General features: G+C 37.8%; 2 protein-coding genes across 4 annotated transcripts; both read right to left on the bottom strand.

Moving 5' to 3' along the window:
* Positions 1-758: 758 nt before the first annotated feature.
* On the bottom strand, positions 759-21894 carry LOC127941450 (malignant fibrous histiocytoma-amplified sequence 1 homolog). 2 transcript variants are annotated; one of them, XM_052536495.1, is made up of 4 exons: positions 17884-21894; positions 3219-3455; positions 3121-3183; positions 759-3032 (listed from the first exon to the last, which is right to left on the bottom strand). In XM_052536495.1, exons 1-2 carry the CDS (start codon positions 20729-20731, stop codon positions 3325-3327), a joined length of 2979 nt encoding a protein of 992 aa, XP_052392455.1. In that variant the 5' UTR covers positions 20732-21894; the 3' UTR covers positions 759-3032; positions 3121-3183; positions 3219-3324. The 2 variants fall into 2 exon arrangements, with proteins under 2 accessions (XP_052392455.1, XP_052392454.1); XM_052536494.1 differs by having other exon boundaries at positions 3121-3455.
* A 117-nt stretch (positions 21895-22011) lies between these two features.
* On the bottom strand, positions 22012-25677 carry LOC127941453 (3'-5' exoribonuclease 1). 2 transcript variants are annotated; one of them, XM_052536499.1, is made up of 8 exons: positions 25187-25677; positions 24864-25022; positions 23830-23990; positions 23533-23749; positions 23258-23341; positions 22767-22876; positions 22568-22682; positions 22012-22371 (listed from the first exon to the last, which is right to left on the bottom strand). In XM_052536499.1, exons 2-8 carry the CDS (start codon positions 24945-24947, stop codon positions 22129-22131), a joined length of 1014 nt encoding a protein of 337 aa, XP_052392459.1. In that variant the 5' UTR covers positions 24948-25022; positions 25187-25677; the 3' UTR covers positions 22012-22128. The 2 variants fall into 2 exon arrangements, with proteins under 2 accessions (XP_052392459.1, XP_052392460.1); XM_052536500.1 differs by having other exon boundaries at positions 25183-25677.
* Positions 25678-26114: the final 437 nt, after the last annotated feature.

Genomic DNA, 26114 nt, shown 5'->3' on the forward strand with positions numbered 1-26114 from the left:
GGTTTATACAATCCCCATATTGGCTATTGCAAAGCAATAGTGATTCAATCAGGCTTCAGCATCTTGGAGGAAAGTGTTTCCCCATACGTAAATGTCTCCTTCCCTTCTCTCAGAGAACCACAGATACGTTGAGTGACCGGAGAAGTTTTTGTGTCCATTTCATAATGAGGGATTTGTGGAGTAAAAAATATAGTTTCCATTTTTAAGTGAAGGGCCCGAGTGACATTTTCTAACTAGTGTTATTATAAGTGTTTTTTTTTTAATGAAGCCTAATACTAATTAGGCTAATACTTGCTATTTAATACTTAAATACAAGACCATAACCTGGAACACTTTTATATAAAGTATAAAGTAATATAACTTTAAAGAAATTATAGGTCTAATTCTAGTGGGGAAGTAATCATTTGCAAATAATATTTTAAAATATGCACACATTCACTCTTATTATATCTAATATGTCGCAAAAACGGATAAAAATATACTTACATATACATTTAATTTTCACATTTCTATCATAAAAACGCTGTCAAATATTAGATGATTTGATGTTTACATTTGATGTGTTTCTTCCGTCTTAACTAATTTTTCTTCACGCTCTGCTTCTGTCTGTGCCATTAATAAAAAAAGATAAAAAAAAACTCACAATAGCATCTCTTTAGGTCTCTCATAATATTAATTAATAACTGGCGATGTTTGAACAACAAAATACAGAACAGGGTTGTGGGGTTGGTTAGAAAGGAAACAACAGTACAACAACATGGAAACCAGCCTTTATATTTGGTGTTTCTGTGGTCGTACATTGAGAAAGAATAACTTCCTTATTACTTAGAAAACAGTTTGAGGATTTTACATTGAGCACAGTAGCCATGCACAATGCACAGTAAATAATGTAGGACACTGGTGACAGCTTGTTAGCTTAAAAAAATAAAATATTAAGTACAAAACATTGTTCAACTGTTCTCAAAACATTACACATATTTGCAGATTCTCTCCTCTCCAAAAAAAAGCACTGAAACAATTCACAACAGTTTCTAAGTATGAATCAGTTCTTATAGAAAAAAATCTTGCTTAATTTGTCCTAATGTGCAATTTTTTGATAAATATGTACAGTATGAGTATGATTCAGACACTGCTTTTGAAGAGCATGTTCAGTGAACTAAAAATATATCAAATAACGTTACAGTTAAGCAGATATGCTTACACAATTTACCTCAAGAGTGAAAACATCCTTGGCTGAATTATAGTACTTGTACCATTTCTGTACATCCGTGACTGTACATCAATATTTCTGCTTGCATGTATCCAAAACTGCATCTTATAGGAAAGTTTGATCATGTGCAAGAAACAATGTGACAATATGTCTGATAACTGATATTTGTATTTATGTGCTTAAAATAATATCCCTCGTGCTATGGTGTATGATTAGCTGTATAAGCACAAGTGTATGTGGGTATAAAAATATGCCTTTCATGAATGAAAGAATGAAAAAAGATGGATGGATGGATGGATGGATGGATGGGTGGGTGAATGTGTGGATGGATGGATTGGTAAATGGATGGATGGGTGGATGGATGGTTGGATGGATGGATGGTTGGATGGATGGATGGTGGTTGGGTGTGTGGGTGGATGGATGGGTGGGTGGATGGATGGTTGGATGGAGGGAGGGATGGATGGGTGGGTGGACAGATGGATGGTGGATGGATGGATGGTGGGTGGGTGTTTGAATGGGTGGATGGATGGATGGGTGGGTGGAAGGGTGGATGGAGGGATGGACGGATGGATGGTGGGTGGAGGGATGGACGGATGGATGGTGGGTGGGTGGGTGGATGGATGGGTGGGTGGATGGGTGGATGGAGGGATGGATGGATGGGTGGGTGGACGGATGGATGGGTGAATGGGTCGGTGGGTGGATGGATGGATGGATGGATGCAAGTTTGTGTCAGTGGCTCAGTGAAACATTTTTATATCTTTGGCTGCATGTTTCACAGAAATCAATTGAAATGTCAATATAAAAGATTTATGCCCAACAGTTCCATCCTTTCATGTTTGATATGACTAAACCTTTCAAGATGCCTGGGCTAGTGCATTTATCCATGTATGTCATTTTGTAATCCTTTTTGAATTTTAGAGGCATGCATTTAAAGTAGCTACAATATGACTTAAAAAGCCTCAATCTAACATCTAACCTCGCTCAACCAATTCTGTCTTTTATCTGAGGGGAAACAGTGTCCTTTCGCTTCCATTTTCTGTCACCTTAAAGGGATACTGCTCCCCAAAATGAAATTTTTGTCATTAATCACTTACCACTATGTCGTTCCAAACCCATAAAAGCTTTGTTCGTCTTCTGAACACAATTTAAGATATTTTGGATGAAAACTAGTCTGCCAAGTAAAATACTCTGTCAAGGTCCAGAAAAGTTTGTAAAGCATCTTCCATCAGCGGTAAATGTTATGAAACGACGACAATACTTTTTGCAAACTGGCACTACGCTGATGTGGATGACACAGAGGAGAACAATTGTTGAATAAAAGTCATTATTTTTGTTTTATTCGCATACAAAAGGATTTTCGTCACTTTATAACATAACGGTTGAACTACTGATGGCAGATGGACTATTCTTACAACGTTTTTCATACTTCTCTGGACCTTGACAGTGTAATTTCCTAGTCACAAGCCTCCCGGTTTTCATCCAAAATATCTTAAATTGTGTTCCGAAGATGAACAAAGCTTTTATGGGTTTGAAACGACATGAGGGTAAGTGATTAATGACAACATTTTCATTTTAGGGTGGAGTATCCCTTTAACCACTTGACACCCAGCAGCACAAGGTGTAGTTTCAGTCCAAGAGATGCATCAAATGGAAACTTCCAAGAACTTGCAGAGGAACAGCTGATCTCATGTTGAAAGGCTTAAAGTGTCGAGGAAGGCTCAGGGTGACTGAAAAAGCTTTAGGTGTACATAGACAAAAACAGTATGTCAGTGCAACAGTTACAAATACTTCAGTTCGTGTGTTGGCAGTTGGAGCTGAACACCTGAAAAAAGAGAACACGACTGAAATGAGAAAAAAAGCTGGAGATCTGAAATATGATCTATCAGATTACATGTAGCTTTAAATATTACCTGTATGCACGTCCTGATATGATGTCCTCCCAATGGCAAGCTCCATTATGAACCTTCTTTGCACTTGTCAGGTATCCAGAAAAGAAAGCGTGTGCACGCTTTTGCACACACAAATACACACATTTACATGTTTGTGTGTATATGTGCGATGTAAGATATAGGCAAAAGACATTCACAGGCAGGTAAGTGCAGATGAAGTCAATGTCATTTATGACCGGGGCTGACCAGAGTCGGGGTTGGAGGGTAAACTAGTGCCACGTTGACCCGCTCCGAGCCATTCTTGGGGCAGATGATCTCAGTAAGTCCCTCAGGTCGGGGCTGGCTTAACAGCTCACCTATAATGTCAACAAAAAGATACAACTGTTTTGAAGTTTACACAATATAACATTTCACAGAAGATTTTGGGCTCCAGAATTAAAATAATTGAAAGCACCAAAATTACTTTTTAAGATTTAAAATTACAGAATCACTTCATTACACGGCTCTGCATTACATTTACTGAATTAAACACCTAACATTGTCAGGTTATAACTATTTACATTTTCAGTCGGTCTTCATACGTATGAATGATTCTGAAGACATTATTTAATGCCTAATCCTGATTTCAAGCTTAAAGCTATGGGCAGTGACAGAATATATTTATTTTTTATTATTATTTCCATCCTCATATCAATATTATTTTTCCATTTATATCCAAATTATTTAACATTCTCATCTTAAAGGATGTTTTATAGGAGCACCTTTACAAATCTATCACAAGGTGGCGGTGTTTAACAAGCTTTTATCTGGGAATGTGCAAGAACGCTTGCTGTGGCCAATAAATCACCTCACAAAAACACAACTGCTTACAATAAAGCCTGAAGATATTAACGCATACTTAATTTACCATTTAAAACCCATTGATCCTCTGAAGAACCAGTATCAGTTCCCCCAATACTACAGAAGAGCATCTGTATGGCTTTATGTAGTGGATTATGATGACACCTCATCTTCAAGACGCAAAACCTAATGTTGATAAAGCCTCTTAACATCTATGGCACGAAAACAAGAGTGTTAAGACCAGCCTAAGCAGCCCGAATTAATGGAGACCTGTAATGAAAGATTCCACTCAGCAAATATCGGAGTTACTTTTTCAACTTACTTTACCTGTTTACATCAGGTGTGATCTGGTTTCAATAAACAATAAACCACCACAGGCTGGCATGCTTAAGAATATAGTTTTTCTTCAAGGCTCTTTTTTCCTCAGGAAAACGTCTCCACCACCAGAAGGGAATCAAATTATGCCATGAAGCTGTTTAACAATGAAACTTTCAGAGAATTAATGTGCAATTATCTTAAAGGATAAGACAGGAGAACTCATGATATTTCAAATAACTGTTTATATCATGGCACAGTGGCTCGAATGGTAAGCCATTAGCCATTAGCCCTATTGATTTTCTGCTCTCCTTTGTTCTAAATAAAGAAGGAATTCCTCTAGACTGAACTTAGTGTCTATTAATGAAAGATGAAGGCCAAAGCACGGCTAATAAGTTAGAAACCAGAGTTATGTGAGATACGCAAACAGCACACAGTGATGATGAAAATTCTGCTGATTCTCCATGTAGACAGAGATTGGGAAATGAGTCGGTTCCTTTACAGGAATCATACAGAATAAAGGTCACTCACTATTATTTCTTGCTGATTCATTCACCATTACTTGATCCTCCTCTAGTCTGGGTCATAGTGCATAGTCCATCTTTCTTAACTTTTGCCCTGAATAACATTTCCAGGTGCGTTTTTGCACTCAGGCCTGTCTGTTCCTCTGCCAGCTTTTTTGTTCGTGCACTCTGAGGTGCATTATCAGGTCTTTAAAAGGCAAACTGCACTCCCCAGCAAAAGCTTAAAATCAATACCACTGTACAACAATACAGAGGAAGCAAGAACTGCTAGCAGGTTTATGGGGGAAAAACTTTTTTTTTCTTTTTTTTTTTTTTTTTATGAAAGAAAAAAAATAGAACTGTAGGGGCTCACCTAAGGTGAAATAAAGGTTCCCTCCACCCGCATGACGAATTAGATTACACTCAGAGCCTTGACACTTTCTAAACATGGTTTACAGGTCATATATATGCTTAGCTACTTGAGGTCTGAGAAACAACTTTGCAGGCTTGAGGGAATTTTAAACTCCAAACATCCGGGGTGACAGTGTTGCTGTCAAGATCAGGTCAGATGACTCGCATCAGTCCATGATTATTACTTATTAATGAGAGCCAGGGTGCATGAGAATGACAGTGAATGGACTGGTTGTACTTTCACTGCTTGAGAGAGAAGTGTAGCAAACAAACACAGCGTTTAGTTCAAAACCTAACATTTGTACGTATATTGAGAAGTAACCCTTTCCTTATAAGGCATCTCTACTGAGATGTCCTCTATTGTCAGCTATCAATACAAACACTCAACTTTGCTCTTGCATTAACAATAACAGGTGAAACACTGCCACCCAACACCTTGAGAAAGGCCAAGGCCTTTCACTAATGAATTGGAAGCCTAATCCAGTTACATACAATTCACATAGTCATCACTGCGAGGTAAACCTGTGCTGCGCCTGGAGGCAGCTAGGACATAAACTTGAACCTAGAGAGAATTAGTTACATACACAATAAATCTAGAAACTCTCAATCTATAAAAACCCTTTCCACAAGGGCACACTGTAGTTTAAACATCTTGTACTCGCTGGGACCGGAAGCAGCAAAGAGATTGAAACAATGAGACACATCGCCATAACCAATCCCACTGTTGCGACAGTCTAGCTTTGCCTTCACTCCTACAGTCTATTGCGCTTTCTCAAGGTCTTGCATTCCAATGGCACATTCTTCATCTTTTGTTTTCTGTGCTCAGAATTTCCTATTAACAGTCGGCCATACACTACCACTAACTCTCAATAACTAAATATGACACACTGACAATGGGAAATCTGTAAATAAAGAGTATCTGCTTTTATTATGACCGTAAAGCCTCTTTTGCTAAATTAAAATGAATTTGTTTAATAATTTTTGCAAGATCTGGTCGATATCATAAGCTGATATGTTTATTTTTATGTTATGGCAGATAACTGATAGATGGATACTTCTATAATATGTTTTCTAAATACGTTACAAATAAAACAATAAAATCAAATAAATATGAACAACGTGGGCATTACAACATAATAATGAGTAGCGTTAAGAAAATGAGAACTAATTTTGAGAATTTGTTAAATGTTGATTTTAACGGTTTAAAATAATTTTGAATTCCGTCGAATAGGCGAAATAGGCAAATGCTGGGGGCTATTTTTTTAATAATATTATTTTAATTAGGAGTGCACTATATATCGAAATATAATTAGTATGATATTATGGCTTAATGCCATAGTCATATCGCAAAGGAAATATAATTAGGAGTGCACTCTATATCGAAATATAATTAGTATGATATTATGGCTTAATGCCATAGTCATATCGCGAAGGTTGCAATTCAATTAAATAACAAAGCCTATGTGCTGTAGTTTTCAATGTGTTCGTGTACAGCTCATGACATTCTGAAACAAGCAGTGCATTTATTTATTTGCAGGCAAAATAAAAGCAGTTTAATATTTGAATTTGAGCAGAGATGCAACGATCGACCATAGATCGGAACCGGACGGTTTTTTGTTTTATTTCAGAGTCTGTAAATGGTGTTAAAGACGCAAAGAGGAGAAAATACATTAGCAGGCAGAGCAAGCTCGCTGTTCACAATGCGCAAAGTAGGAATGTATCCCTGAGGGGAACGGACTGTCTTAAGAAACAATTTAGATTGGCATTTTCCTTTCATCTTGCCTCTGTATAAATGCATTTAGTGTTTACAGCGGTAATAAATAAAAAAAACAATGCATCACTGCTGTTCTTTAAGTTCCACCTGCTGACAGAGAGTGAATTAGCATTTTCTTTCAGCCCATCTGCCGCTTGGTATGTTTTATGTAGCCTAAATTCACAAAGCTAAAGTCAGACAATTCTGTTTTTTTGCTTCAGGTTTTGAAATTATACAGACTAATTTAGATCAAAATATAGGCTAATAAAACAACTAACCATATTCTCCATGTCATGTTTCATTCGTTCTTGTCTTTTGCCTTAAATAAAATACATTAAAAATCAGTTTTGGATTCTGCCATGAAAAGTTAAGATCAGTGCATCCCTAAATATATGATTGTTTTGAAATTAAGAAATTAAGATTTAAATGTTAATATTAAATCTGCGTTTGGGCGATAAAGTTCTCTAATTTAAAATGCTAGCTGAGTTGATGTCAGTTTATTTATTGTGCACCCATCTTATTTATTTCATGTCATTTGTTTCAGTGAATGATTGGTTGTGGAATTGGCTGTACAAGAGGTACTAGCTAAAATCTTGCCTAGGGCACCAAATTGGTCAGGGCCCTGTATTTTCCAAAGCTGTTTTATCTTTAATGCATTCATGCTATGACTCGCTCTGCAGCCCTTTGTGAAGTCCAAAATCTGGGTCAAAGACATCCTGGAATGCTTCGTCTTTTTCCTGAGTGTCCAGAAGATGTGGATTCATTAAGGTACTGCCAAAATAAACTGCCTCCGGAATGAACAGCGTGTAGCTGACACATCGCTTGTCAAGCAGAAGTTCAGCTTGATTTATTGAATCATTCACAACAAAACCGCACTATGACTATTTGTGAATTTCTTAACCTATGTTTGATGCCTAAAAATGCTCACTGGGTTTTAAGACAAGGGAATACTGACAATATGCTGAAACAGCAGGGTGAGACCTGAGCAGCCACTTAAAGGGTTAGTTCGCCCAAAAATGAAAATTATGTCATTAATAACTCACCCTTATGCTGTTCCAAACATGTAAGGCCTCCTTTTATCTTCGGAACACAGTTTAAGATATTTTAGATTTAGTCCCAGAGCTCTCAGTCCCTCCATTGAAGCTGTGTGTACGGTATACTGTCCATGTCCAGAAAGGTAAGAAAAACATCATCAAAGTAGTCCATGTGACATCAGAGGGTCAGTTGGAATTTTTTGAAGCATCGAAAATACATTTTGGTCCAAAAATAGCAAAAACGATGACTTTATTCAGCATTGTCTTCTTTTCCCTGTCTGTGTGAGAGAGCGTTCAAATCAAAGCAGTCTGGATATCCGGTTCACGAACGAATCATTCAGTTGACCAAATCAAACTGAATCGTTTTAAACGGTTCGCATCTCTAATACGCAATGATCCACAAATGACTTAAGTTGTTAACTTTTTTAATGTGGCTGACACTTCCTCTGAGTTCAAACAAACCAATATCCCGGAGTAATTCATGTACTCAAACAGTACATTGACTGAACTGATGTGAAGAGAGAACTGAAGATGAACACCGAGCCGAGCCAGATAACGAACAAAACACTGACTCGTTCACGAGTCAAGAACCGTTTCTGTCAGACGCGTCCGATTCGTGAACCGAGGAGCTGATGATACTGCGCATGTGTGATTCAGCGTGAAGCAGACCGACACACAGAGCGTCTGAACTGAACTGATTCTTTTGGTGATTGATTCTGAACTGATTCTGTGCTAATGTTATGAGCGCAGGTAAACCGAAGGCTTGAATCAGGGGCAATCATCGCCAATGACGCCATTACGTCGAGCGCAAAAGAACTGGTGAACCGTTTTCTTCAACCGGTTTATTGAATCGAACTGTCCGAAAGAACTACTGGTGATCCGAACACCGATGCAACCGGTTCTTCACTCGTGAACGAGTCAGTCTATTGTTTGTTATCTGGCTCGGCTCGGTGTTCATCACAGCAGTTCAGTCAGTGTACTGTTTGAGTGCATGAATTACTCCGGGATATTGGTTTGTTTGAACTCAGAGGAAGTGTCAGCCACATTAAAAAAAGTTAACATCTTAAGTTATTTGTGGATAAATGCGTATTAGAGAAGCGAACCGTTTAAAACGATTCAGTTTGATTTGGTGAACTGAATGATTCGTTCCCGAACCGGATATCCAGACTGCTTTGATTTGAACGCTCTCTCACACAGACACAGAAGAGAAGACAATGCTGAATAAAGTCGTCGTTATTGCTATTTTTGGACCAAAATGTATTTTCGATGCTTCAAAAAATTCCAACGGACCCTCTGATGTCACATGGACTACTTTGATGATGTTTTTCTTACCTTTCTGGACATGGACAGTATACCGTACACACAGCTTCAATGGAGGGACTGAGAGCTCTCAGACTAAATCTAAAATATCTTAAACTGTGTTCCGAAGATAAAAGGAGGCCTTACATGTTTGGAACAGCATAAGGGTGAGTTATTAATTATATAATTTTCATTTTTGGCCGAACTAACCCTTTAAGGCCAGCGGCTTATAAATAAATAAATACAATTAAAAATCTGCCTAATTTTCAAAATAGGTGTATTTGGGCTAAAAAAAGACAACGACTAGATACAGAGTCAGTAAAAGTGAATCCTCCCTACCCCTCCGCATCCAACCAAACAATACGTCTGTACTACAGTAACAGAGTATAACAATAAACAGAGATGTAAACAAATGTGTCACACGTCCATGCATTGACTAGCATGTGGCCAGAGCTTAACATTCGTCTGGATTGAGATGTCTCGGTCAGTGCTGTGTGTCCTGATGAGATTTCCACACAGCTGTCTGCTCTGCTAAAAAAGCCAAATGGCTGATGTTAAAAGAGAATCTCATTTAAACATATGTTCAGTTCCTAGGAAATTTGTCGCTGAAAAGCCCTGAAGTCAAAGGTCTGCTCAGTCAGGAAGAATGAAATAAATATCTCTAAGAAGATCGACAGTGATGTATTAAAGTCAGCAGGTGAATCAGCAAAGTAGCCAATCAGACACAATCATTAACTAAGGAGTGGAGCACTCAGAGTTAGAGATTTCTAACTTACACTAAAAAATCTACTTAACTTCAAGTAATTTAAAACACAAAAAGAGTTCACAACAGGAGAAGTGATATCTGATTAGTAAACAACTTTTTTATTTTAAACTGGATCTTTTCCACTCTGAATGATTCAACACACTGACTTTGTCCCTCTGTGTTCCATGTAAAAAAAAATAAAAAAAATAAAAAAAAAATTAATATGGGTTTTGGATGACAGAAGGGTGAGTTAACGATGACTATCCCTTTACCACAGTGTAAAAATACCATTATTTATGAATATGTATCACATTAATTAGCAAAATCTGAAAATAAATTGTGCTGAAACTAAGACCAGAGAGTTGCTAACTCCTCTGGGTAATTTTCACAGGATTTCTAAAATATAAGACTCCATAGTGAGACAGAGGCATAACAACGAAAGGACTGACATGGGAGACAAATCATGACTGGAAATGGAAAATGACTCAAAATAAGCACCATCAAACTTCATTCATTGCAGACAACAAGGGTAAACCTGAGGAAGGAATAACGACAAATCCATATCAATCTCTCTCTCAGTAACACTACTAAAATCTGATTATAACCACACAAATGGCTGTTCAAAGATCCGAGCGCAAACTTAGGAATTTGGAAACATTTCTTGAACACAATTCATTCTCTCCTTCAAACACAAACCTGTTTCTGATGTCTTTTTTATCCCATTCCAGATGCTTTAAGCCTGATCTGCCATCTGACTGGCTCGAAACGGATGCTCACATCTGGTCCGTAATAAGATCACTTCCAACATGCATTATGGCCATCCACAAAAGTTGATTATCAATATGTGCTAGCTTTGGCTGACACATTATGCTAATCATGCTCAGTTGAGTTTGTATTGATTTCTGAGATGCAGGAAGCCCCCAACGAGAGAACCAGAGCTCTCAACATTCAACAGTCGCAATGAGGAGGAGGACGCTTTGTGAACAAATGGAAATACACTGAAATGAACATATCACAGCCAATACTGTTAAAGTGTATTTTATTTATTCATTTACTTTTTAAGGCAAATCTTCCATTTGTCCCAGGTTAACTTCACAGTGCATTAGTAATTCTCCATGCTTAACACATTCAAGAGTGAAGCAGATCAGCACTCCCGCTGGGTTCAGATTTAACCCAGTACTCAGTGATGCAAAATGATTAGAAATATTTATAAACACTGCATCAATTATTCCACCCATGCAGACATAAACATTCACGTTGTATGAGCACCCTGGTTTCCTGCATCCTACAAGTCAAGTATGAGAATGTTATGCTTGTTCTAACTGAAATTTTCAATTCGCACAAGACCTTTCTTGGCAACAGAACAGCCTCAAACACTGGCTTCCAGGAATAGCAGCATGTCTCCCTTTGGAGGAAGTTGACACTGTTTTTACTGCCAAATGTCACGGCTGGAGGACTTCATCTGTATGGACAGATCTGTCCACTTACAACACGCTGCAGCTGGCAGTGCAGCAGTTATGCAATCAACAAATGAAGCGTGCTACATTAATACCACATGAGAAACTAACCAATGTTTTCCAGCTATGCACAATTGCACAAATCAATAAGACTGGAGTCACAATAAATGCTGTTAGAAGGTATATTCTCTGGTGAACTATGCAGGTAGCGGTGCTATTTCAACTGATGCAGAATAGAATCTAAAAAGGCAGAGATAGGATCAGGGCTTAAATATCCTGAGGCTAAAAGAAATGTAAATATCTAAATATGGCTCCACTGAACACAACCTGTAAGTATGATAAATAATAGATGTTTACATTTTGGTTTCCAACACGTGCTGTATGTGGTAGACCAATCACAACAGAGCGGGCCATCTGACCAATCAGAGCAGAGCGGCTTTGAACGAATCATTGGAAAATGAGGTGAAAATAAATGCAGATTTTGTGAAAACAAAAGCATTTTTTGGCCTTGCATGCATGTAAATCTATTATAGGAGACTCCCAAAACAATATTAGAAACCTTAAAAATGGCATTATGGGGCACTTCAATGCTTATGAGATTATAATTAGTTTTCATGTCATGGCTGATATCTAAATATCTAAATGGACAGTATTAAAATTACATGTATTTTAATTTTTTTTTTAAATAATAATATAAAAACACTTAAATACCAAAATCAAATGTTGTAAATGACTACATATTGCATTTTTAATACTATTTTGTCCAAACAAATAAAATAACAAAACACTTAAATCAGTTGTTTTAAATGCTACAAGTGAATTTAGCAATCGCAAAATTATAATAAATCAATAAACACTTCAAGCGAGTGTCAGATGTTGACAAGAGTAAAATACATGTTAAAAACAGGCTAAATTAAAACTCACATTTAAATACTGATAAAGAAGAACGAAAATAACGTTTAGTACAAAATATTCTCTAATGTACTTTTTTTATCTCTAACAGTAATGATACTTTTCTTGACTGGCTTGGTTTATTAGATGCACACTGAACTATGTCATGGATATAACATTTTTTTTATGATTATTAACAATTCAATTATCCAAGAAAATTACTTAGAATCTGCAAAAAATCAGGCCTTTCCCAATATTCTGAGCCCTGAACTGTCCTGAAAAATCATCGGAGTGAGGGTATAATTTCTATCAACTCAACCCCTGATGTCTGACGTAGATGAATCTGCTGATGCGACCCATGTGATGACAACATTAAAAGAGAAGGCACATGCATTACAAACCCTTCTACTCATCCCTGCACAGGTCACATGAATAATTCTGCAGGCTTACGATGTTGACCTCGAGCGGACGTAGTGACATAACAGGATTGACAGCATCAGATTGTTCCGGTGCTTGGGAATACAGGGTTTCAGCCTGAAACATGCTAAACAAACATGAAATCATACAGATGGAGGTCGAACACACACCTTAAAGGCTCTTCTTGAGCCAGAATGGCAGCCCGAGATTGTCATAACCCGTGATTCTAAACTAATTACAGTAATACCGCCATGAAACACGGGCATTTGAAATCACTAGCTGCACAGAATCCCAGAATTAGAGACGTAACACTTTCACTCTCACTTGAGACTGAAATTTGAGCCAATCCACTATTGCAAAATCACCCTCAGGATTCCTGTTCCACTTTTGATATGATAGCTATCTTTCCAGCCTGCTTTGACCTAAATACAAGGAATAAAACATTGAGCATATAAAACAATAAAAAGTTGTCAAACCATCAATAAAACATGCTTTAAATATGATATATTTTACAGACAGTGCTTCATTTCCCCGCTCTAAACTTTCAGAATTTGGCGATGATCTCAATGGAAAGAGATAAAACTGCCTTCGTGATCCAGCCAAAGTCATCGTGAGAGCAGATACAAATCAAGGAAACCCAAAGAAAGACGCGGCAGCTGACCATTACTGAATCTCAAAATCAGCATCATTTCCCAGAACTCCGACAGCGGAATGTTTTCACAGGCAGAATTTCCGGAGGTCCAGTGCAAGAACAGAGGGAAGCAGGTTTTTACATATCAGAACACCCAAAACCTCCTGTTGACTCCGACTGAATACGCCGTAAACAATCCAACCACAACATCCGGATCATAATGCATACATCTCATAAATTATGTCTCATCTTGAGATATTTATGGCATATATAATGTTTTATCTTGGTACAGGTTCTGTTATGTTCATTGTTACCCCTCTGAGCTAAATCACTTTCATAAGTCATCTGGGAATGGCTCTCATCCTGAGGGTAGTTTCATAAAAATCTGATTTCCTTATGATATCATGCCATATGAACTTACTCATGACTACATGACAATTAGTTTACTAGATTACTTAACCAACTCTGCCTTGACTTAATTGCCAGTCCTTGAGGTTCCCTTTCACTTATGAGGTAATCCTGTCAAATCCATTAAGGAGATCATCTCTGAAAGGACTGACCGTGCGTACCCAAAGAGAAAGGGAAAGCATTTCAGCACACTACATCATGAAAGGCTAAACACAGAAAACTAATTTAAGGGGGAAGAAACCCAACCATATAGAAACTATAAATTGACATTCATATTGTTCATTATAATGTAGTGATGTCTAAATTCTCATGTAGCATTTGACTCGAACGCTTTACTTTGATTCATTTAGATAACTTAGTATGTCATTTATTATAAATTAATGTTATTAAAATATTAATATTTGGCTTTTTTAAGTTATGCTATAAATGTTATTTTATTATTAAAATAACATGTATTACTATTAAATAGTACTATTACTATTAAATGATCATTGTATTAAGCAGAATTGTAATATCTATGCAGCCCTAGAAACATCAAACATCTTGTTCAAACCATCAAACACCATATCTGGGAGAGTGAGCCTATAACTTCATAACTCAAACTCTGATGTTGTAATATCATTCAAACTTTTTATTTAAACTGCTCTGTACTGAACTGCCATCACTAGTCTGTCACGTGGCATCTAAAATATCTCAAAATAACAGCAAGGTTCACATCAAGATGAGGTCACTCAAAAAGGTGTTGGCCAGGGCTTTTGCTAAGAAAAGCTGCTTAAAAGACAGGCCGTCGTGACTGCTGACATGGATACTTTCTGGCACCACAGTGACACACTCCACCATCAACAACATATGTACGGTCAATGGCAGTTGATAAAGGCAACTTTTGTGACTTAAGTACAGTGTGCTGACAGTGCAGGTGCTTCGGCCAGCTTTTAGGCTTTAGCTCAGGGAGCAACCATAGGTCTCTTATTTCTAACATCCAGTCCAAGAGCCAAAAGACTAAACATCAGTTGGCTCAGTTTCTAAACAGGTCAGAGAAGCGACTGTACATAATCACATCAATTTGAGTTCACAGACAAACAGGTTATGCCAGGTTTACCTTTTTTTTCAAGCGCTGTCTGAAGATGCCATATATATATATATATATATATATATATATATCTCAGGCCATGCAAGCCAACTGTCATGTCAAAAGTAATTTACTTTAATTCAATTCTTTGCTCTTAAAAGGATGTGAAGGACAAATCTGCTATGTCAGAAAACTGCCTGCATTAACAAAGACTTAGTAATCAAAAAAGGTTGTCATATTAATACTTGAATCCAAGTGTGTAAACTTCTGCTTCACCAAGTAAGGAGAAAAGGAGGTAAAAGAACAGGTGTATCTACAAATCAAGAAGTTCACATCACGCTTTTCTTTCAAAGACTATTGTTTGAGATGTAAAACAATTTGACTTGAACACCCAAACAAGCCCTGACACAATAGAAAGCATTTTCAATTCCAGTAAAGGTCCTTAATTTAAATTGAATTAAGGTACAAACAAGATGCAGAATTGCAATAAATGTAGGGATGTAAAGAAAATTCAATGAAAATACTTTGATCTGCTATCGGATCAGGATAAATCCAAAAAGAAAGTGGTTTTGGGTCTCTGAACTCTGTGAAGTAAAGGAGAACGGCCTGTGACCATTATACTATGCTTAGTCTATCAGAGAGTGGAGAGTCATCTCTAAATCAACATGCAAGTGAGCCAAAAATATCATGCCTTCACATTTGGTAGGATCAAAAAACCTTGAACATGTTGTTCTGTTTTTACCAGTCAAGAAACCTGTATATGGTAACACGAAGAAACAGATTGGCATCCCTACCACAAATACAGCTTTCAATCTATATCTATTAACATTAATGAGCTCAACTAATCTAGCTTTCGATAACAATGGGTTCTTAAAAGCTAATGCACTCATTAAGCAGGCCAAACAGGTCTTTACCATGGCACAGGGCCCTTACATCTTGTGAGCTCCTGTTAAGAACTATTGTGAGTCAGAAAGTGCCCCACCTGGACCTGTCTCATCATGTGACTTCAGGAACCATGTCAAGCCTAAGAGAACATCCTGACCAGCTATTTAAACATCATTCAAATATAATTATTTCATTAGAAGATTAAAACATTACTGTAAATCTACAGAGCTGTAGCATCTGGCCTATTCTACAGGATTTCCAGGAAAACATTAATATGTTGCATAACAAAGACTTTAAGGAGAAGAATGCCAAGAATTACATAAAAATATGTTATATATGCATAATTAGAAACATTAAATCATAACTTTGAGAATATGCACAATATATGCACAAACGACATAGAACCTGACCATTTTAAAAACGATGGGCCCAAAACATATTTGGACATTTAAGTACACTTTAAAACTGTATTTGCATTATATAATAATAATTTTAAAAAAGCAGCATTTATTATAAAGAAATATAGTGCACAAACGTTTCACATAAATTATTGTTTTTCAATGATCAAACTATTAGAAATACTGATCAAAATTAAAAAGTTCAAAGTAAAGGTAATCAGAAATAGTTTCAAAATGTAAAAAATAAAAATACTAAAATTAGTTCTGAGAAAAGGTTTAGCACTATTAACTTTCATTGGTTAGACTTTTATTTAATGCAATGACATTCAGACACTTTGAGTGACTACATATTTTATGGAGTCATTGTACTTTGCATCATAATAAAGCATGTTTTCCTTTCAGGTGTGAAACTATGGGAATGTTATAACATATTAAACGCTTCATTACATTAGCTTGAGGAAATGCTGTCTTTGACTATTATTTGGCGAAAATGGGCATGGTGTTTTCAATGAGGTATGTTTCTAACATAAGCCAACACCACTTAATCTTAAAAATAACACTCATGATGTGCCTGTTTTAACAGCTGATATAAAAACAACAAATTACACAGTACAGAAATATCACTCACCGAGCTCCTTAAAGCTCAGAATAACTATGTAGTCTTCCAGAAAGAATTCACGCCAACATTTTACACTTTTAGAAACTTAAGAGGTGTGAACTATTCATAAATAAAGTCTGAAGACAACAAGACCAAGGTGAACCAAACCTACACGTCTTTATGTAATATTTTGTAACCACACACTCCATAACCCCAAATTGTGTACAGCTCAAATGACAAAATACAATAATGGCACCTACTCCATGCCAAAACTACAGAAAACAAGACCCCCAAGAATATTTCTGAAAGTATAAAAATCACTCTTTCATTTATTTTTAATTTTACTTTTATTGATCAGAACACTGCTGTGGATGTGCGAGCCTGTGTTCTCAGCTGACAGCTCAGTCTTATGAGTCTCTAGGTGTGGCTTCAAAACCAGTGAGACCACCCCCTCTCTCTTGTTATGGCCAGCCATGCTCATTCTTTGTTTAGCCTAGATCCATCCCAAAATTACTTCATTTCATGCTGATTCATCCTTTACTGTACAGTTTTTACTTGGAAATAACCCCAGACATATGCCTCCATAGTGACTTTATTTATCACTGCAGAATTCATTCTAGCTTTTATTTGCTCTGACATACATGCCCGATAGATTTATGACTGCATATCAGCGTTGAATGAATGAATGAACGTATCTGGTTAACAGCTTGTTTTCCATCATATGATGGGATGTTTCCAACAGACTAAATTAAGTTTAAGTGACAGTTCACTCTAAAAAAAAATTATTCTGTCATCATTTACTCACCTTCATGCCATTCCAAATCTGTATACATTTCTTCATTTTGTGGCACAAAATATCTGAATTTTGAGCCCATATAATAAAAGTGAAAGTCTTTTTGACTCTTTTAACTTTAATTGTATGGGCAAATACTATTAAAAAGATCTAAAAAATATCTGTGTTCTGCAGAAGACATGAAGTCATACAAGTCTGGAACGATCTGGAATTTAAATGTTTGAGTGAACTATTCTTTAACATTAATGCAGATACGTGGTGGTATTAAGCAATTGTGGTGGCAAATTGTATTAGGAACAATGCATCATATCAAGCACAATCATAGCTGAACACTAACCTGGAAATGAATGGGGATTGGGGGACCCTCTCTTCAGGCACTTGGAACACAGGACATGCAGAGAGTAGTGAAGGCCAGGCCATTCCTGCAGAAGAACATTTAACTCTTCCACTAGGGGAATAATGGCTTGCCAAGCTGTCCAGATATTTGGCAAGGATGCATGGCTGGAAATGGAGAGGGTCTCAGGCTGCAATCTGCTCAGAGAGGGCCGGTAACTCACTGTCACAGGCACTTTACCCCGATAGGCAAAGATGTGATGTTTTCTATCGGACCGCTGCACCACATGGCTGTTGATTTGCACGCTATACCGTGAAAAAAGTCCAAGAGGGGTGAAGAAAGGAAACCTGTATTCAATCTGTAGCTGCTCAACCGAGAAGATCTGACCAGGGATCGACGATCCCCTACTTCCCAAGGCCTCAGGATGGGACTCCTCTTTGCTGACCTGACTGGGAAACTTATACCAGACGGTGGCCCCATTAAGCGGCTTGCCTGGAGGTTTGTTGACACAGTAGCAGACGCCCATCTTTTCCAGCAGTTCCATGATCAGGTGCAAGTCCTTCTGTGTCTGTACCAGGGGTTTAAGCAGCAATCGAATCACATTTGATGGCAGAAGGCCATGCAACAGAAAACCCTCCACGTGACCGTGCATCTGTGTAGACCTGCCATTATCTCCATCGTCTCCTTCAGCCTGTAGTTTCTCAAGCATTGCAGCGAGGTCTCTCTGAAAAAACACATTCAAGATGGCGATAAACCGGGGTAGATTGTGGAAGACGTATTCCTTCAACGTCATGCTGTCTTCGAAGTACAAAAGTTTACCGCTCTCATTTAGGTACGAGAGCGCGCTTTGCAGGCGGTCCTCCGTCAGCCCAGCCTGAAGGCCCAACCGAGCCGAATCCCACCAAGAAAGCCATAAATCCTGTGGTTTAAAATGCAGTTCCTCAAGCATCTGCCATGATTTTGGCAGGACTCTGTGAAGATTGGGGAAAATCTCCCTGTGATCGGCGACAGACATGAGCTTCTCTTTCAAATGCTGGATGTTTCTTTGCGCCGCCAAGCAACTGACGCAAATCACGGGAGACAGTATTTGTAGTCGATTGTTGAGCATATATTGCAACTGAGACTTTTTACGTCTCAAGTTTTTATCTGTGACCCCATAAAAGAGAACATGGGGGCTAGAAGTCCGGACGTCGAAACCTTGCTCAAGGGCTTCGTCAACCTGCAGGGCAAGCACTTGTAGGCACTCAGTGTCTGTTTTTTCCTGGAGCGAAATCTGCCTGTGAATATCCAGGCACTTTTCTTCAACCTCGACCTCTTCACACAAGTCACTGTGGGTCCCTACAATGCACACAACTGCATGTGGCACCTTGGCACTAAGCAAGTGAAGGAAACTGCCAACAAGGGAGTAGAAGCTCTTTGATGTGTACAATCTCAGATTGACCACCAAAACATAAAGTGCTCCAGGAGAGAGGAAAAAGGGTTTGATAAGATCATAGTTCTGTTTACCAGATAAATCATATACAATGAATGTAAGACTCCGATCTGCATCCGCTACCCAGTTCGTCACGTCAATACCCCTACATACAATGGCCATCTTGGCGTCTGACGGTTTGTTGACAATGCACTGTCTGAGTGTGGTTTTCCCTGCATTTCTCTGACCCATCAAAACCAGTTTAAGCCTGGGTTTCACAGCAGGTTGGGAATGTGCAAGCTCCTTCTGATAGGCAGCTATGTAGGGGATCCCCTTCATGCAGACTTCATACGGAGGCTGAATGAGAGGATTGTCTTTCACCTTCCAAATGCTGACTTTGACAAGTTTTCCGAAATTGTCTGGGAGGATGGCGATTTGGTTACCCTGTAAAACCAGTTCCTCCAATTTCCCTAACTCTACAATAGAGTCCGGGAGAAACGTTATGCTATTGTTGTCCAACCACAAATTAGCAAGATTGCACAGCTGTCCTACCTCCTCAGGGAGGAACGTCAGTTTATTCCGGCTTAAGTACAACTCCTCCAAACTGGTGAGTTTGAAGATAACCTGAGGAAAATGTTCAAAACAATTTGAGGAGAGATTGAGCATTTTCAGCTTCTGCAGTTTCCCAAACGATTGTGGCAGGCTTGTGAGGAAATTATTATCAAGCATCAGGCTCTCCAAATTCTGTAGCTCACAGAATGTTTCAGGCAAAAACGAGAGGCGAGTGCTGCTGAGCCACAAGATTTTAATAGATTGGAGCATCATGATGTTACCTGGAAGACCCTCTAGTTTATTCCCAGAGCAGTCAAGCTCCTCCAGATCAGGAAGGGCAAGTATTTCAGAAGGGAAACGCTGTAGCTTGTTATGATCCACATCGAGCGTTCTGAGCTTCCTGAGCTGTGAAAAGGACCTGGGGAAATCATGCAGCTCATTGAAGCTGATGTCAAGTTCTTCCAGACTTTGCAATGTCCCAATCTGAGATGGCAGGTACTGGATTTTGTTATGACAGATGCTCAACTTTTTAAGCCCCTTGAGAAGATCAATATCTTCTGAAAAGTGATTCAAGCAGTTGTGACTGATATCTAATTCAACAAGCTTACTAAGTTGAAATACTGCAGTGGGAACAGTTGCAAACTTGTTCCGACGAAGGATGAGGATGCGAAGCCCATTCAGGGTTGAGCCCAATCCCTCTGGAAGCTCCTGAAGAGAGTTATTGCCCAGATTGAGGACCTCGATCTCCTTTATGTCCTCGGGTAATGTAATTTTCTGGCAGTTTTTGGTGCTGAGAGTCAGGTGTCTCAGATTGCTCCTCAGCTTCCTGGAGCGCAAAGCCGCATCCCTCCATAATTTAGCTGTCTTCAGGTTATGCTCCTCAGCCATCGTATCGAAGCCGTGCTCCTCCTTCTTGTTCTCACTGAGCACAGTGATCAATCAACTAGGCAGCATTGTGCTGCTATCACTTACTTTATCGATTCGGGTTGTCCGCACAGCAATCCAGATGAAACCAACATTTAGACCATGCCGATTTCATCTTCATCCGAAAATATGTTCAATTGCATTCAGGAAAACAAGGCTGGGCTGCGTCCTTTCACGAATCCTCGTAATATGCGCCACAGACCACAGAATAAAAACCGCACGCGCACATCAAAAGTCCCAGTTCGTGTGGCTGGCGATTCCGCCAGCGCGTCCTTTGATACCACATGAGAGAAAAAAATCTAAGACATATCCAGTGAGTTAGAATAAAAGGAGGGCAGGGGTGACTGCAGTAGTCTTTCCTTGTGTGTCTCCGTCTATTCTCTGCGCATGCAGCCAGCAGTGAATGTTCACAGCAGCAGCACTGCGTCAGAGCCCCACCTTCTCTACGCGCCAGCGACGCAGCGCTCGCATAAACAAAAGCTTTGATTGGTCAGCTGGGCGGTGACGAAGGACGCGTAGCGTATTTTAATAATGAAAGCGTTCGTTCAGTGTCGCGTGCAGTGATGATGGGATGTTTAAGGAATTTCAAATGTCGGTTGTTTTGGTTTTACTAACAGTAAATACCATCATGTTTATAAGACCGTCCACCACCCAATGTAAATAATAACTTGCTTCTAGAACATCACGAGATAAGCTACAGCTGGACCCCGTTTACCTAAGACATGAAACTAATGGACTTTAGTCTTTGTACAAGCATACTGGAAAGAAATACAAAATACATAATAGATAAGGGAAAACCAAACCATAAGCCTGTCTCCTTATTTGTGTTGTTGGCTTTGTGTTGTTTACAATCATTTAGAGAGAAGTGTTATTTGACGCCATCTACTGGACATGATGCGCAGCTGCATTACTTTTGCTAAACTAATATGTAACTACATATACATTACATTCACTAATAAAACATTTTAAAACATCGGTAGTTAAGAATGATTGTGTTAAGTTCATTCTTAACTGTTTGTCTGTTATCACATGGCCTTCGAACATTAGATATGCTGGCCAGAAACAGGTTGACCTTTGTGTTGACAAATCTTGTTGCATAACCAAAACATATCTAAACTTTGCATAGACCTTTAAGGTGCAAAGTACCAGAGTACATAAATTTAACTAACACTTCAAAATCAGATTTTAAGCAAAGAGGAATACATGTAAAATATATATCTTACTGAAATAATATTGTACAGTGGCACCATAAATTTTTTTTATTGACAAATTAATTCAAATCGAGTTTTTCATTGGATGTGCAACACGAATAAAAAATTAAGCAATGTTATTTTCGGGAAAGAGTCTTTGAAATGATCATTTTAGTTTCTTTTCTTGGGGTTTTGAGGTGCTGGGGCTCCTTCAATAGGGGCAGAGACAGGCACGCTCCGTGGTTCTCCTGAGTGCAAGCACTCATTCACCCGCAGCTGACAGCCATCCTTCAGCATGTGAATGGCAATTCTGGCAATGTTGCGGGAGTCATCTAGACCACAATGGGGACGTCCATCATACTCCATACCAAGATTCTCAAGCATACAGATTAGTTTTGTCTGAGCACGAGCAACCTGAAAGAAACAAGCATGAGACTCGTGATTTTTTTTTCTTCCAAATGTAAGAATCCAAAGCCAACTTCTTATTTAAAACATAAGATACTCAACTTTAAAGTATCCTGATTTACATCCAATTACACATTGCTTCATTCAGATTTTTCTTTCTGTGACTTTGTAAGGAATCATAAGGGAAATTAACATGAAAACAAACCTTATAAAAGTTTCTATAAGACTTTCTGATATTGATCCATTTTCTGGCAAACGGCGGGTATCTGATGCAACTCAGTTTGCACTGGGTATGAAGAAATTTTCCCATGTCCCATGACCTACACAGACAAGATAGTGAACTGTGCAGTGTATTTTGTTCTGAATATTAAATTTCATGCTTAAAATATGTGCTTCATCCTTACCCATCTGTCAAAAATGTATATTTGTACTTTGTGCCAAGTTCTTTTTCCTGTAGCCAGGAAACTGCTCGCTTCAGAACCTGATGGAACGTTTGCGCCTCATCCACCATTTTCTAGAAAAAAAAAAAAAACTGTTAAGAATCAAAAAGTTGTTTACGCAAAAAATATTACATCTGATTTGTCTTAACGTAATAAGATTATAAAGACAAACAGGATGCCAAAGGTAAATTTTAAGCAGTCTTCAGTGTCACATGATCCTTCAGAAATTATTCTAATATACTGTTTTGTTGCCCAAGAAACATTTCTTACAATCAATACTTCTAAGTCTTTGATTCATAGAAAGTTCAAAGGAACAGAATTTATTTGAAAAATAAACTTTTGAAACTTTAATACAGTCGTCTTGCAAAATATATATATTTAAACCTCAAACTTCTGACTGATATTGACCGATCTTGAATTGTTTTTTAATTCAGTAAGCAGTTCATAAATCTTGCCTGTGTGATTCCGGTTAGTTTGACACAAAACTCAGAGAGCTGCGGGTTCACCTCTGGCTTTACATACTCCTGAAATGAGTCGACCTGCAATGATAAAAATGGGATTACAATCCAAATAAGACTTTTAAAAAGTGTTACGTGTTAGTGTTAAAATAAGATGTTTTCACAACTAGCAAATCAATACTTAAACAGTTCACTAAATACACTGTGTGGTATCCTGTATGCCTGGCAAGAATCAAGCACACGAGTGCCAGTCCGTTCCCTCACCAACTTACAATCTCCAAGGTGTGTGTGTCGATCAACACCATGGGAAACTCAATGATTTCATGCAGGAAGCCAGGTGGGTTATTCTCTTCACATGTTGCTTCATAATCCACCACACAGATGTAGTCAAAATATACATCACTGTTCGCATTTGCAGCAGGTGAATGCATTAGTTTTTGCCTTTTGTAGTAACTTTTTAGGCGCTTCTTCAGGACATCCTTAACTCCCCTGAAAAGAAATAAACTGTATGAGTACATCTGGAGTAAATGGCAGGTAAAACAAATGTAAAAAATTGAAAATCTCAGTACCGTGTGTCAAGCTTCAGCCCAGCACATTTTGCACGCAGCTCATCTCTGTTCATTTGGTTGATGGCGCCGTTCGCCATTGCGATCTCTTTATATACCGGATCACTGAAATCTCCCTGTTTTGGTGATGAAGGCTCCTGCTTCTCATTTTTTGCGCAGGAAGTCTAAATGTGAGAAAAGCAATTGAAACATTGTTTAGGTGTTTAATGTTAGTGTTGTCTCATCCTTATATGTTGATGCCTTTGTTTCCTCATCAGAACAGATTTGGAGAAATTTAGCATTACATCCTGTGCAGTGAATGGGTACCGTCAGAATAAGTCTCCAAACAGCTGATAAAAACATCACAATAATCCATAGGTAATCCACACAACTCCAGTTTGGCCAGAAGCGACAGCTTCATCTTAATGATGAATTTGTTTCTTACAAACTGCAGCTTTTCACTTCACAAGACATTAAACGATAGACTGGAGTCGTGTGAATTACTTGTGGGTTTTATCAGCAGTTTGAATTCTTATTCTGATGGCACCCATTCACTGGAGGGACAAACTCATTTATATCTTCAATGACCTTAGGGTTAATACAATTTTTTTTGTTGTTTTTTAGCAAATTTACATTTTGGGTAAACTATTCCTCAACAGTTAAAAGCAACTATATAATACATATTTCTGCTAAATACAAGTTAAAACAACACCTAACATAATCTGACACTCTGAAGTTTAACACAGCAATCATATAATTATTTGGGCGAAATATGACGTCACAGCTTTGTTAAAATCACACAACAATTTTACTGATAACTGACAACATGTCTGACTAATTTAGTAATTAACAAAAAAAAAAAGTATTTGACCAGTACTATAAATTATGGTTACTGAAACCCCAACACAAAATATTATCAAATATTTGGAATGCATAAAAAGAATGGCTGCCATTTCAATACTTAGCCAGAGCAGTACTCAAAAATATAAAAAATAAAATACTCGTAAATACTACATGCGATTACGTGTTACCGACAGTCACTAAAACTAGACACTCACATCAGCGCGACATTGCTCCTCTTCTCCCTCCTCAGACGTTAAAGTCTTATTTGCAGGTTGGCTGCTCTTCTTCTGCGTCTCCATCAGTTTTGGTAATTTCACAAACACTCACATCTGGTTTCGCGCGTTCAAGCTAGGTGCCTCTAACGTAATTCACTCCTGGCGAATTATTATAACCATAAATTATTGTCTATATAAATATCAAGTTTCTTTTTTTTGAACAATGTACTTAACATTTGCCCCTGTGAGCAAAGAAGTAAACTTCTAATTAACAACAACTTATTAAACATAAGACAACCATAGAAGACAACACGCTCACTGACGCTTGGACGTTTCTTCTTCGTCTTCTTCTTGTTCAATGGCCGTTCACTCCACAGGAGTATTAACACCACCTACTGGGTGATGAATCTTTTCGGCAGTGCTATCGAGCGTATTACTGCCCTCCACAGGTCAAAGTCTGAACTAAATGCTTATATACAATCCTGCAAGAACTGAAGAACTACCCCGGAGATCAGTTTATATTCATCAGTAACAGAAAACACTTAAATCCAAGTTCTGCCAGTTTGTCAAAAAGTGCTTTTCTTTCTGCATTATACTTCCTACATTCCAAGAAATCGTGCCCAACTGTTTCCATGCTCACACATTCACATAATCCAAAAATACGCTTTCGTACAATATACAAAAAGTAATTTAAACCACAGTGCCCCCACCTCAATCTACGGGATGGACAAACACAAAAACATCTTTTCCTAACTTTAGGTAGAACAGAATAAAATATTGTCTTCCCTTGAATTGGGTGATGAATCTCCATGACGTTCCAATGTCCACAGGAAGTCATCATTGTTGATAGGTCGAACAATTGTAGAATAAAAGCCTAATTAGATTATTTACTTATTTTTATTACAAGTTAATTTATAGTTATATTGTTCACATACTCGTTATTAAATACAAAATTGAAGTCCCCTTCAGATCATTCCAAAATAAACATTCTCAAATGCATAATTTGTGTGTAACATTCTCCTGAGGTTATTATGCAGAGACAACGAAGATATATATATATATATATATATATATATATATATATATATATATATATATATATATATATATATATATATATATATATATATATATATATATACATATAGTGTGTATCTATATACATATTGTGTGTATATATATATATATATATATATATATATATATATATATATATATATATATATATATATACACACAAATAATTTATCT

The sequence above is a fragment of the Carassius gibelio genome, chromosome A21 (genome assembly GCF_023724105.1).
Source record: "Carassius gibelio isolate Cgi1373 ecotype wild population from Czech Republic chromosome A21, carGib1.2-hapl.c, whole genome shotgun sequence".
Lineage (NCBI taxonomy): Eukaryota > Metazoa > Chordata > Actinopteri > Cypriniformes > Cyprinidae > Carassius > Carassius gibelio.

Coding starts and splice junctions, on each gene's coding strand:
- LOC127941450 (XM_052536495.1), bottom strand. CDS start 20,731: ATGGCTGAGGAGCATAACCTGAAGACAGCTAAATTATGGAGGGATGCG. Junction 3,456..17,883: donor CAATCCCCATTCATTTCCAG/GTTAGTGTTCAG, acceptor TTGACATTATAG/GTGAGCTGTTAAGCCAGCCC.
- LOC127941453 (XM_052536499.1), bottom strand. CDS start 24,947: ATGGAGACGCAGAAGAAGAGCAGCCAACCTGCAAATAAGACTTTAACG. Junction 23,991..24,863: donor AGGAGCAATGTCGCGCTGAT/GTGAGTGTCTAG, acceptor TCTCACATTTAG/ACTTCCTGCGCAAAAAATGA. Junction 22,683..22,766: donor TATACATTTTTGACAGATGG/GTAAGGATGAAG, acceptor TTGTCTGTGTAG/GTCATGGGACATGGGAAAAT.